The sequence below is a fragment of the Limulus polyphemus genome, unplaced genomic scaffold (assembly GCF_000517525.1).
Source record: "Limulus polyphemus unplaced genomic scaffold, Limulus_polyphemus-2.1.2 Scaffold117, whole genome shotgun sequence".
Taxonomy (NCBI): domain Eukaryota; kingdom Metazoa; phylum Arthropoda; class Merostomata; order Xiphosura; family Limulidae; genus Limulus; species Limulus polyphemus.
In genome coordinates this window covers 980,057-994,857 of record NW_013665727.1, presented here as the reverse complement: position 1 = coordinate 994,857, position 14,801 = coordinate 980,057, and the positions used below count along the sequence as shown (strand labels likewise).

At 36.3% G+C, this 14,801-nt stretch overlaps 1 protein-coding gene across 2 annotated transcripts in view; it reads left to right on the top strand.

Moving 5' to 3' along the window:
- The window catches only part of LOC106472088 (bestrophin-4-like), a 39,630-nt gene that overhangs the window by 9,835 nt on the left and 14,994 nt on the right, over positions 1-14,801 (top strand). For both annotated transcript variants that reach the window (XM_022401516.1, XM_013932721.2), the window contains exons 4-6: positions 9,293-9,459; positions 13,324-13,478; positions 14,348-14,425. In XM_022401516.1, the coding sequence (XP_022257224.1) occupies positions 9,293-9,459; positions 13,324-13,478; positions 14,348-14,425 (400 nt within the window). The remainder of the gene's footprint in view (positions 1-9,292; positions 9,460-13,323; positions 13,479-14,347; positions 14,426-14,801) is intronic.

Genomic DNA, 14,801 nt, shown 5'->3' with positions numbered 1-14,801 from the left:
TTCTTCATTACCCATTTAAGCCGTCTCCAGCCATTATTAGCCTCAAAGTGGGTTCCTCGTCATCGAAAAGGATTTGTAAATTCACAGCCACATTTTTAGCAGAAATACTTTATTAAAATCTGCTTTTTTTATATACAAATGACTTAAAATGTTTACTAAAAGCTTGCCAAATTTCATAGAGGTACATTTAGTAAATTCAGAGTTCCAAAACATATTTACCTCCTTTTACATTTATAGCTATTACTTTACTGTCAGGTTTTCTTCCTTTGCCCATCTAAGCATTGGTCTGATTTTGTCTCGCTTGCTCCAGTTGTTTATACCTCACTCATTTGCCCTTGGTTATATTTGTCTCATGACACTCTCAATCTACATCAGTGCACCCTCTATCCTGGTACTGTATATAAGCACCTCATTCAGGTAATGTTATCACCTGTTTTTGACAAAGTGTTACTAATGGATTTCCCAGTGCTACGATCGTTTGGAGATACTTCGAATGTTCTTTGTGTTATTTAGTTGCTTTACATTTAAAAATAAACAATTTTTTTTCTGAATGTCCAGCTGGTTTTTGTTATGAATTCTCAAATTACTATTTCTGGCATGGAGGCCAATCAGGTCTCTCCTATCCCACCTCTGATATCTAGAATCATACAACAATCAAAGTTGGGGGAGTCACTCTTGGTTGAGACTGTCAGTGATCTTATTCGTAGTGTAATGGAGACATATATTCAGCTCTGTGGTGGTCCTTTGAGGCTGCAATTGAGGGTGAACCTTGACATTCTGAAGAGAATTTAGATGTGCTTTCTCCTGTGTCTTTTTTTAGTCTGTTGACTTTTCAGTCCCCCTGTGGGACAGTGGTGAGTTTATGGGCTTGCAGCTCATAAAACAAATTTACCTGACTAAATGTTGTTCCAGTCAGTTAATCAACACAGTTTTTAAATGACATACAAAACAAAAAGGAGGACACATTGGCATAAGCTGACTTTGATTCGTTTTTTTCAGTTTGTTCATCGAGTGTGTGATACTTTGAGTCTTTCCCCAGTTGCTTTTGAGCCTACTCTTTACTTGAGGGATGCAAGGTCTGGGAGAGAATGTTTAGTTTTCTATCCATCCATGGACATTGTGGTTCATGCAGAGAGGTTTACTTATAATTTTTCGTGACAGAACAGATATGCCTTATCCAACAAGGTTGTTGGAACTTCGTGATTTAGCCTACCACTGCCAGTTGGAAGCATATTCCGACTCGCAAATAATACATCTGCTTCTTGAATTTCGGGGTTTTATGGCAGAGTTTAAAGTTCACCTGAATATATTAATTTCATCAGCTTCCACAGAGCGTCTCAGTTTTGCTCCTATTCGAGGGTTCCGACCCCCTACATCAGCCTCTCAGTACGTTGGTACCCAGAATAGCTTCTGTATATATCCACAGATTCCACAGCTCAGTCAGATCACTGCCAGTGGAATTAGTGTTTATTGTATGCCTTCAGGGTTTATGGGGGCTAGGCTTCCAGTGTTTCTGGATGTATGGTACCCTTACCTACAGATCCAGGAGCACTAAAGATCCTTGAGTCAGATTTAGTCATTCAATTCACATCTTTACCATTATTATCCATCCAACCTGTAGGATTTCCATATCCCATAGCTCCTCGTGAATGGAAGCTTGATTCTAGGATTGTCAGTGTTTGACTCATCTGGGGGTAGTGCTCGTTCTTATGGGGTTTTATTCCTGTTGGTTGTTGGGCCTAAAAAGAGAGGAGATTTGTGTCCAGTGATTGATCTTTTTCATCTATATCAATGCCTCAATTCTCCAAGATTCATAACTTACGCATTCCTCAATCTGGGTTAATCCTTTTTACTGGGATTTTGGACGTTCGAGTTCATTGTAGTCGGCTGCTATCTGCACACTGCCATAGTGGTGGCATCCCATTAATGGCATTTTTTGTGCAAAAGGGTCAGGTACTGCAGTTTGGGGTTTTTACCTTCAGACTAGCATAGGCTTCACATGGGTTCTGCCAGATCATACGTTTTTTTTTATCATTAACTCCATTCCATAACTCTATGCCATTCCATAGATGACTGGTTACTGTTGGCACCATCTTGCCAATTTTCAGAATAGCACACCTGGATTATACTTTTAGAAACCACCAAAGCAGGCTTCATTCTCAGAGCCAAGGCATCTATTTTTGCTCCATATCAGTATGTCATCAGTCTGGATATTTTATTTTTCATCGCTTCTCTTTGTCAGGCTCAGTTACCTCACATCTGACTCCGTGCTAAGGAAGAGGAAACCTGACTCTTACCCACCTCTCCTTCTCCCACTGCATGGATGGTTCTTTCTCTTCTGGGAATGTGGGCTCACAAGCGATCCTTTTAATAATCTTTATGCCTCCAAGGGATCATAAACATCAATTCACTGGATTCCCCAGTTTCCTTAGTCAGGATCATTCTTTGATCTCAAGGGGCTGTTAAGTCAGGACACTACTAAGATATGGGTTCCTCTACCGTCACCTTCTCCAGAGTTCCATCTTTTCACGAATATCTTGCTTCAGGGATGGGGTGCTTATACCAACCATCAGGAATTACATAGTCTGCATATGGACAACGAGGCTTCCCTACACATTGTTTTAGTCCTTCTTGCTTTTCAACAGGCAACATGGTCTGGACTTATTAAGGGAAAAATTGTAAGGGTTCACTCAGAAAATTCCATGGGGGTGTCTTGTGTTTCTCATGGAGGAGGCACTTGGTCCAGGCTCCTTGTTTTTGAATCTTGGACCTTATTTCTCAGGACCACTTCTATCATATCACCCTACTAGCTTGCCATATTCCACGGGTGATGACTGCAGTAGCAGATTGATTATCTCAACCCAAACAGATTCTTCCAACAGAATAGATACTGCATCTCAAGGTTCTGTTGATTTGGCTTTCATCTTGCATCACTGGGTTGGCCTTTCATTGGAACACCTAACTACTGGCAATTTAGTCTCCAGTACCTCACCTATGGGCTTTGGCAATAGATGAATTCCATCAGGGTGGGATAGGATTACTATTCTAGGCCTTCCCTCCAATTCAAATGTTACCCAAGGTACTAACTCTGTTTTGTTCCAACCGATTATTGGGTATGTTGATAGCACCGGATTGGCAGCTACACCCTGGTTTATGCTTCAGCAGTACCTTCAGGAGTGTCCACCTCTTCCACATCTTCTTATGCCATCTCTGTGGAGGCAGCCATGGTTTGACAGGGTTCACCCAGCTATCCAGAAGCTCAAGCTTCAGGCATAGAGGTTATGCAGTCTTTTGTGCAGCATTAGGGTTTAATTTCTAAGGTTGCCATGTATCTGAATCAAATGTTTGCTTAGTCCCATGATGGACATTTCCAGACAGAAATGATACACATATTGGCAATGGTGTATTGAGAGAACATTGAACCACTTCGATCTAACCATAATTCGTTTTTTGACCTGGCTCTCTGGCAAGAGTTTTTGCACTTTCTATAATTGCTTTGTCTATGGTGGCCTTCTCGTCTACTGTTTGATACTGGTGACTAAATATTCTTTGAGTTCCCAGTGTTCTCTGGATTCCTCAAGTCCCTTGGGTCATTTTTTCCAAATGACCATTCCAGTTACCTATCTGGTATATTAAGGTTACATTACATACCTTTTCTCTACACCTGTTATCATGTCAGAATTACTGCTAACATTCAGACATAGCCAGTAGGAGTGGTTTGTGCTGTTTGTCCACAGACTGCTTTATCACTCTACCTACATCCTCAGACTGGTTTTTCTTACCCAAGACACTCAGACAGGGAAGGGGATTAATCCTTTTCACCGATTCCTCTGATCACTATTTCTCACTTCTATGACTAATCAGATTTGGATTGTTGTCATATTCAGTGAGGGTCTTGAAAGTTTTGTTGTCTTTTGAGATGGTAGACGATTTTTTATTCTGGGCCCTCTTTGAAGGCAGGGAATCTTCTGTGGATCTTGTCTAATCCGATCTGTCATATTTCTATGTCCTTAGAGGCACAGTTGAATTGCCCACTGGAGGTCACTATGCAGACTGTTATGTGGACCTCCCCCAATACCTTTATCTTGCATTATTTGCCTGATCTGGCAGTCTCTTCATCTGAGGGTTTTGGCCTACCCTTTGTAGCATTCTTAATCACTTCGGCTAGATTATACAGAGGGGTGAGTATTTTCATTGCTACTTTTCAGGATTCCACTCTGTGGCGATTGTGTTGCCGAGGCAGGTGTGCTTTTATCAAACCAATTCTGCACTTGCAACTGCTAATTCAGTATACTTTATCTAGGTTGCAACAGGCTCTGTAGAAATGAGGTGTTCCATAAGTCCACCTGTAAGCTGATTGGGTGGTATTACTGTACTATGCTGGACAGCTACTCATGAAATCTCATAAATAAAGCATTAGGGTATCTTGCCTGTCCCTGCCGATCATTGGATTAAACAAATCCAGGTCAATTTGCTTTTAATAATTTAGGGAACTTAGTTCACCTATTGCACTGTTTCCAGAGCACTGTTCCTGAGGAATTCCCAACATGCATTACCACCAGATTCTAGTAGTGGAGCCAGGGAGTTCTTACCACACCCAGTTTTCAGTCACTGGGGTGGCGGACAGAGACTTTTCCTCCAGAGAGCTAGAGCAAATTTCCCTTCTACACACATCCCTGGATGTTTTTTCCCAGATGTCAGTAGCAGAGGCACCAGCCTATGTGGGAGTTTACTCATAATATCAGTTCAGATTTGACGCTTGGTTATCCGGTTGGGTTGATTGTGGCCCTTCTTTTTTTGATCAATATTGGTTCAGTACATTGTTCATGGAAGAGGATCCAATGTTCTTTTCACAATTCTGAACACAGAGTAGTCCCATCCTGGTTCTTTGGCTGAGCCCTGTTTGTTCCATGTCCTACTCATAATTTTGGGGGCAAGTGGAATTTTTCTTACCCACACAATTGGTGAGTGAGTATGAGTGTTCATAATTCCAGATCGGATAAGTTCTGTTTTTTCAGGTTTGGTATGGCATATAGGATCCCTTCATTGTGAGTTTGGGGTGTTGCCTTTTGTACTTCTTTAGGTTGAAGAGAGGGTTAATTCATTTCGATGTTGCTTATTTTCTTGTCACGATTCCAGTGGCTTGGAATGCATCACTCTATAGCTACAAATTAGGATCCACTCACAAATATATCTATTGTGGTCCAAATGCCCTAGCCACTAATGTGAGATTTAGGGGCTTTGGCTCTCTAATTCCAATCCTGAACAGTGGGACCTCAGGTAGAGGCCTGGCCAATGGTGATGACAGATCACATCAAATTCCACCTGTATCAGATGATTTAGGTTCCGGGTGAAGAGCATACCTGTTCTGGATTTAGTGCAGTTTCCCCACTATGGTGCCAATCTTCTATTGGTACACCCATGATCTATACAGATGCATTTTATATGGCCAATGCCCTCACTGGTCCCTCCACCTTATCAATGTGTTATTTTAGCTGTAGCATGAGCAGAGATAAGTATGTTTTGGAAGTTTACATTTTCCTAAATTGAAAATGTATTTCCAATCATACTTACCTTCTGTCACACTCTCCCACCCCCTCTTCTCCACTAAGAGCCAGTGTTAGAGACTGCAGATTGGATCAGTCTTGAAAAAGTAACAATATTATCTGAAGGATGTGCTTATATATAGTACCAGGATAGAGGGTGTATTGGCATAGGTGGAGAGTGTCACAAGACAGATTTTGCCAAGAGCAATTAAGCGAGGAATAAAAGACTGGAGCAAGCAAGAAAAAATCAGACCAGTGCTTAGATAGGGAAAGAAACCCTAGCAGTAAAGTAACAGCTGTAGTGTGAGAGGAGGTAAGTATGTTTTGGAAATAAAATTTCAATTTAAGAAAATATTAACTTTGAAAAATTGTTGTGCAATAGGTTTCCATTTTTATATTAAAAATTTCCTTTACAGTATGGATTTACATTCATTTGTAAACTTTGCAAATGTTGAACTTTAACTTTACCAAGATCTAACATGTAATAATCCAGTTCTTTTGGGGTTCTCTTCTGTATATACAAAGTTTCGTATGTACCCATCCAGATCTTTCAAATTCCTACAAACATTGGCTAGATTATTTTTCTCACATGTGTGGAATTTTGATTGTAACCACCCAGTTTTTCTGAAAATTTCAGGTCGGCGATCTTTATATATTAGATTTTTGTATGCAATCACCTAGTCTTTTTTGATTTCTGTATATAGATTAAAGATCTTTGTAGTCATGGAGACCTTTAAATATTGAATTGGGATTTTTTGGTGATGTTGTTTTGTTGAAACAAAGAATAATTTAAACTTTTCTGATCCAACTAAACACTGTATAATAATACATGATAGTATATTCAATGTAGTGTACAATTGGAGAGCCTTGAGCACTGACACATAGGAAATTACTCGCAATTTTACTCAAAATTCAGAATTGCATCTTTTATGGTGCCTCTCTTCTCACTGATGTGGCATCTGAGTACCTCTCTTCTCATAGTGGCTTTCTAACCTTTGAGGCACTTATCACCCACATTGCTTGTTGGCCAAACATCTCATTGTGGTAGAGCTTATCCATCACCGTTGTCTTTCATCTGTGACTCTTCATCACACAGGCTCAAATACCAAGGTTTAACCTCATGGGAAGAGCTTCATAAGGGTTTTTGGGTGTTCCAGATGGCCCCTCATTCCTCAGTCTCATGAGTTGGCAGCTGCAGAGAGATGATTGCAAGGGATCTTTACAGCAACTGTGAAAATCCCACATCCAGGAAAAAGCTTTCCCTGGAGATGACCACCATACTTACCACCCTCCCTCAGCTCATGGCTTATCCTCCAACAGAGCATACACATTTCGGCATGTAGGGAATACCATCTATACTAATAAGCTTTTGTGTTTTTTCACCCTTCTCCTCATTACCTTACATTACTCAACCACAAGATGCTTTGGCTATAGCACTAACAAAGCTTAAAAACTAGACTTGCTATTAACTGGATGGAGGTTGTCAGATCTTGGGTTTAGGACTAGCAACAGCAATGAAGACTTTAAATGACAAATTAGTTCTTGCTAGTGCATGTTCTTTCCCCTGTAATTTAGGGTAAGTATAAACAATATGTACTAACAGTGACTGTACTCAAGTTAAAGTGCGAAACAATAAAGTTAACCCCCACTTTAACCTCTATGAAGCTATAAACCTATGATCTGCTATTCCATGAAACAACTTATACAAAGCTTGCAATTAAATTAAAAGTGAAAGCCAGATGACTGTCCTGCACATATGTGAATGAAATTTAACTCTTAATATTGTGAGAGAACTTGAAGAGATCTTAGAGAGTAAAATAATGGAAAAATACAATAACTTGTTACCAGAAATCTAAAGTGAAAACTTTAAGAGTTTCACATAGAGGTTTTTTATGGAAAAACTGGAAAAATACTGTTTAACTCACATGTCAAAATCTGTGCAAGTTTTGTGTTAAAATTTTGTACATTGTGTGTAAAACAAATTTCATTAATTCTATGTGAAAACCTACTCTCTTAGACTAGACTCCTACACTGTTTTAAATGTGTCATAAAACCCTTATCTTCTTGATACAAGAAAACAGTGAGCAATGAAGGTCAAGAGCAAGCCCACCTGCAGCTATTATCTGAATCGTCAACAATAATGACTCATCTTGATAATTTAAAACCACGGATGAGAAGGCACTTAATCCCCAGTTAGTTTCTTAAGGAAGGTGAAAGCTAGAAACTCACTTGAACTCCTCTGTATTCTGTCTGAGGAGCTATGAAGAACAACATAATTTGGAAAATTTTACTTTGTAACTAAAAGGGTGGAAAATGTATAGTACATTCCAGTGCTATATGTCAGAAAAAAATTAAATTTTTAGCTCTTGCATATTGTGTAAAAGAGCATTATAATTATTATGCTAATTACTCTTCATTAAAAATTTCAATACATTTTTACTTCTCATTTGATTGTTTTATGAATGAAGATAAATTTTTCATATCTTTTCTTAACTTGATCCTTATTCATTATCTTTTATAACAATACTAAAAGATAGCAGGATGGCTTCAGGCCCTCCTGAAAATAAGTGGTATGGTATCCCTCATCCTGCCTATATCAATTGCTATCATTCATTAGAAAAATTGTTGGAGGTTATTGTATAATGCATGCGAGTATTTCAGGTCAAGTCATACATGACATGTGATTCTTGTTTTGCATTAGGGTTATTTGTCTGTTTATCTGAAACATATACTAGAGATTTTTTTTTTTCTAAACTTGATGTTTTCAACAGTAAGTTTTTTTCTAAGGAAATGTAAAATGTCATCATTTTGTTTGTTTCTGAATTTTCACGCAAAGCTACACAAATGCAATGTCTGCATAGCTATTCCTAATGTTGAACTTATAAATTAGAGGGAAGGCAGCTAATCAACAGCACCCAGTGCTAACTTTTGAGCTTCTCTTGTCTGACTGAGTAATGAGATATGGTAGTCACTTTTAGTGCTCCCATGGTCTAATATGCATTGTGCATTTTTAGGCAATGGGACATGAATCATGAACCCCTGGATTCAATAAAAAAGTCACATTTTGAGTTTTATACGAATGGAAGAAATAATAGTTGGAATATTTTTAGTGCTGCAGTCTTTATTTGTTATAGATAAAGATTTTATGGTTTTTTTGTTGTTGATATCTGTCTCTCTCTTTCTGGTTCACATTTGCGTAGTTGAGAAGCTCATACCTGTGATAAGATAATGTGGTTTGTCATGTTTATGGAGAATCCTAGTGAATTCAACATCAGCCACATATGATTTATTTTTTTTTTAGTCTGTACAATGTGTAAAAACAACTTGTGATTGGAAGATGAAAGAGCTGGAGAATATTCAGAATAGCTAATAGTTATAGTAGAGAAAATCTGTGGATTTGAGTTCTAAGTGAAAATACAAATTTAAAATATGAAATTTGAATGTAGAAAATATGAAAGTACATATAGAAAGTATTTATTATCACTTAAAACATTTTTGTACATTCATCAATACACATCTTAATTTACAGTATCATTAAAATACATTGTGAATACATTGTCTTTATGAAAGACTGATTTGTTTTGAAAAATATTTATATAATACTGATTGTTTGTGATGAGGGAAATAGTTTTAAAAAGTATTTTGAAGTTGTTGTTGAGTATGCTGTTAAGGCTGACACATTTTAAAAGTCTATTTCGTTACATTATAGAAATTATATGTATTTATTGAAATTAAATTTATCGCAGGCCTTGCATGCTTATATCAGCATATGTTCATGGCAGAGATGAAAGAGGAAGATTGATTCGTCGTACACTTGCTCGTTATTTAAGCCTGCTGTCAGTATTGTCCTTCCAAGCAGTGAGCACTGCAGTTAAAAAACGTTTCCCTACATTGGACCATGTGGAGGAAGCAGGTAAACATTTTAATAACTTATTTTCTTTGATTGTCTGTCAATCTGACCTACGAAAAAATTTTGTTTTGCTAAAACTGTTCTAAAATTTAACAACATTATTATGAGATACATATTCATTATTATAAGACAAAACTTCCTTTTACATCTATTAACCATCAGTTCACAGGATGCTGTTAAGTCTCAAATGGATTCAAAAATAGGTTAAAACTCATTTCCAGGCTGATCCTTAGTTTACAACTTAACCATTACAAGCTAATTAAAATAACTTTTACATTTACAATAAACAACAAAAGTTCCATTAAACTTGTCTTTGAAATTTGAACCTCTTGTTTACAAGACCTGTATCCTACTCTCTGATCCATCAAGGTGTCAAATTGTAAGACAAATCACTGTCACAGACTTAATTATTACAACAACCTTATGTAACATGGATGAAATTTGACACTACCTTCAATCATTACTGTATGTGCTATGCAAAGTATTAAAAACTATGCAATATTCTAGATAACTTGATCATTTGGGGGGGGGGGGGTGAGTAAGACCTTTTACTAGAAGCCTCCATTCGTGGAGCATGGGAGCTGGGTAGCCCTTTTGTTAGGAGCTGGCATGGGCTTTAGGAGATGGGTAACACCCTTACCAACTCCTAAGTGGAGCATGAGCATCATCTGTGTGTGCTGGGGTGGCCCTCTTTACTGATCCTTTAAATGATTACCTGTATATTATGTAGTAAGCATATTGGGAGCTGCCACTGCTAGGAAAAAAATTGGGACATTTATAAAAAAAACCAATCTTTTAATGGCCTGGCATAGCAGGGTAGCTGAGTAGACCTCATACTATGAGGCAGTATAAGGGTATTTTGATACAAGGCCCAATTTTTCTTCAACTTGTGGAACTGGAGGGCTGCTGCAAGTATATCATATGATAAGCTTACTTGGTGGCACCTTCTATGTCAGCCATAATAAGCAAAGGGAGGTTTTGTTCCTTAAGATCATTTTATGGCAATCTGCTAGCTAGGTGTTTTTGTGAAGGAGACACATTAAGCTTCATTGTGCCCACACCTGATCAGCTTGTTTTTTGTGGCTTTGGCAGTTGTAAATGCAGAAAGTGCCTTGAGAGTATGAGGTATGGTTTCTGCCTTCATCATTGCATATTTGTCAACCTCGCTTAAGATGTTATGAACCAAATAGAGATCATAGACAACAGTGGTCATAGGATAGGCTGTCTAAAAGTATGGATGTTCAGTGCATACAAGTACATCAGGCTTAATGGCTCTGGATACCTCCACAACTGGATCTCTGTGGCATTTACCCTACTAACAGAGTCAGATGCATCTTTCTCCACCCAGGTGTCTTCTTCATATTTGAAACAAACTTAACCCACAGGAGAGCAGCAGCTTACTCTTAATTCTTCTGTGCATCAGTAACCAAGCATCCTGATTTAAACCAGCTCTGGGGGGGGGGGTGACAAAATATCACCAAAGTAAAAGGGGTCTTTTCTCTCAACCTTCCATTTTTGATCATATCCAATCATGACTGTGACTGATCTTCTGGATCAGCCAGACAACAAATCCACCAGTCTGTATTTGGCTGGGGCTGCATCATTCCTTTCCAAAGATGTTTGTTATACTAATCATTGAATTCCCTAACACAAGCCTTTCCACTTGTTTTTCTCATGAAACATCTTGGACAATATAGAATGAACATGCAAAGTACTTACCACATATTTATGTGTGTTTGCTTGGTGGTTGTTGAGGAGTGGCCAACCTCTTAATGTATGCTCAGATCCCAATAGCTGGTCAATCAATCCCCTGCTTCATTTTGGTTCCCAGTAAAAGGTCTACCCAGTGTCCCCTGCTGCTTCTTGAAATAGTTAAAAATAATGTGTAGAACAGTAAGGTATTATGTATATATGTTGCAGTTGAAATGATTGAATTTCATCTTTTCCACACTATCTTAGTATACACATCTTGTATGGAATGTTCAAGTAGTTTTTGTAATTTTATATATATGTTCTGCTTGTAGCTAATGACATCTTTGTTAATCTGTTAACCCTATGCATATGTGCAAGTCAATTTGACTGACAATGTAACCATGAAACTATACATATTATAGCTAGGAATATAGTAAATGCATTTTCACAGAATTTGCAAGCTTTTGTAAATATTACGAGTTTGTTGTACAGAACACACTGTATTTTTTTAATAAGGTATTTTTTACCTAAGATTTGTCTGAACTTAAGAAGTATTCACTGAGTCAATCTTAGTGAAAGATGATTTTCATGTTAAGATTGAAAATACTTCTTTTCATCTTATAGTTTTCATATTTCATCTACTTAACTAGAAGATCCTAGATGAATATCTAAAATAGAATGCCTCAAAAATACTATAATTTTTCTGTGTTAAAAATTTCATTACTGCTCAGAGCAGTGTCTTTAGTCTAAACGTGTCAAGCTCTCACAGTGAAATACCTGTTTTTACTACTCAAACAAAACAGGCAATCATCTGTTTTATACAGTTTATGATTTGCTCTTTCTGTTGGTTATAAACATGTCCAATAGTTATGTCAGAGAGAGTTATAGACATTTCTTAAAAGACAGATAATATGGGAGAGGCTTGTCAATGTGAGTTGAATAAATTTAGTGTTATCTTATTAAAGCAAGAAGATGAGAAGTTAAAATTTCATATTCTGGCTTGGCAATATCTATAGTATGTGATTCAAGTTGTTTAAACAATCTGAAGCCCTTATAAACAAAGAAAAAAATATAAATGAGAAGCCTTAGTGCCTTCACATCATGCGGCTAAGAGTTGCAAATTGAGAATTTCTTTAAAGTTTAAAAAATTAAAACTTAGATGATATAAAAATGTGAATTATAAACTACATTTTGATCCCAAGTTTATTAATATACATTGAAAATAAAGTAGTTTAATTAAATTTTTAATTTAACTATAAAATATTTGTGACTTTCATGCAATGACCATTCTGTATGCATAGGGTTAGCAGGATGTTGAAAGGTTGTAAGCATGTACTAATCTCATTGCTTAGTTAAAAGTTATATACAGTAATATCTATTTTGTAGAAGCTTGTGCCAGTTTGACTCTTTGTCTGTGTTCACTTTCTGGGCTGAAGTAAGCCTGTCTCAAAAAGTAAAACAGGTACTTGTATAAATTGGGTGTTATTTGGAATAGTCAATTGTGTAGATAATCTAAGGGTTGTTGCATGCTGCACTAGGGTCTTTGTATCACTTGAATGCATGATATACCATTTTTTTGTCCTTATCCAATACTGAAGCTAGTCAATATTGTTTTAACAATGGCATTTTTGTGAATAAAGGTTTGTTTTGTTGTATTTTTCACTTTTTTTTTTTTTTTCCTTTGATGCCCATGTTCAATTTATTCTCTGCATAACATTTCTGGAATCTGCTGTATTGTGGATCCTAATAACTATTTATCAGATATAAGCTGTACCTAAGAACCATTTATTTGAAAGCATTGCATATATATCATAAATAGTTGAAGGAAACAAAAAATATAGTTTGTATATATTAACCATTAACATATAATTAAATCATTATTGTCACCATGAAATACTCCCAGCTTTGTATAATGTCACCTATGCTGATAGCCTTGTTACTATTTTATTATATTTCTAAGATGAAATACTAATGTAAGGTAACCTTTGTTAGTTCATGGCATGCAGTAATATACAAATCCAAATCTTTGCTCACAAAACAATTAGATAAATCTGATATATGCATTAACGGCCACTACTCCTATCATGAAAGGTGAATAGAAAAAAAAAAGTTTCTTAATTATCCTTTAGTATATTTTGTATTTACTGTGATAGACTACATTATGATATTTTCTAGGTCTGATGACCAAGGAAGAACGCACTGTATATGAAGAGATTTCTGTTGTTCATGGGAAGTGGTGGATTCCAGCTCAGTGGTTCACGGCTTTGGCCACGCGTGCAAGGAAGGAGGGTAGAATTAAAGATGATGTTCTCCTGAGTGATCTGCTGAATGTAAGTCTTCTTTAAGAAATTATCTTGTAGATTGTATTCACATTCATGTACAACTTGCTTGCATATTTGTGATATTTTTAATTAATTAATTTTTGTTTATTGTTAGACATATAAGTGTAAATGAAATTACTAATTTTTTTTGTCAATATTAGAATAGGTGTTTATAATGAAGAAGCCTAAGTTATGAAATGATATTAGTCCTTGTATGTGTCTAGCACGTTATTGGTTAAGTAATAATATCTGATTTGTTATCTTGAAAGAGTTTTTCAAGGATTTCATCATTACCAAACATTGAAGGCTAGTTTTATTTGTATCATGTAAAGCATTTATTAACGTGATGGCTTAATTTGTGATTGAGGTTAAAATAAATGGTCATTAGTTAATAATCCAAATTCATCCAACCTTTACGTGAGCACCAAAGGGTTACTTTAAATACATTAATGATTTTTGTATCCTCTGTATTTCAAAGTTTTAACCTGTTATGGTTCTGTGGCCTTATTTTTAATTTAAGTCATGTGCACAACTGCAGAAACTCTTTAGGGCAAATGCTTCTGAAAGATTGACCATAATAAAGCAATTTGGTTATCTAGATGTTTTGTTGAATTATGTTTTAACAATTTTGTGTGAATGCTACATTGTTTTCAAGTGTTTTTAATATAATTTATAAGTTGTTTTATAAATGTTTAAGATAAGCTCTGAGGTTACAGCATAACTGTTTTTCAGTTGATGGATATGTTCAGGGTGATTTGAAGAATGTTAATTAATTATGATTGGATCATCATTTCACTCGTGTTTATGTAGGTGCAGTTTGTTTGCCTTTTCTCCATGTTGCTAAAATCTAATGAAATGGTATTTTTTTGTTCTTACAGGAACTGCATATTTTTCGTGGAAACTGTGGAATGTTATTTAGTTTTGACTGGATTAGCATTCCTCTTGTGTATACACAGGTGAGGATTTGCTTCTTTATATTCTTACATTTGCTTTTTGGTTACCTCCTATTAAACTGATGTTTTAACATGTATAATGTAACTAACAAGACCTTAGTTAAGAATTTTCTAAACTAAAGTCAGAAAATAGCGGTTAATGGAAATAGTTAAAATTGAAAAACAAATTTCAGAATTTTATTCAATCTCTAGAGCACACAAATTATTGCATGTTATGTTCTTATCTACATAGGAAGATTGTTTTAAAATCCAAATTACTGTTTATTGTACTAATTCGATGACGAGGAACCCACTTTGAGACTAATAATGGCTGGAGACGGCTTGAATGGGTAATGAAGAAAAACTTTAATATAACAGCAAATGTACACCTGATGATGAC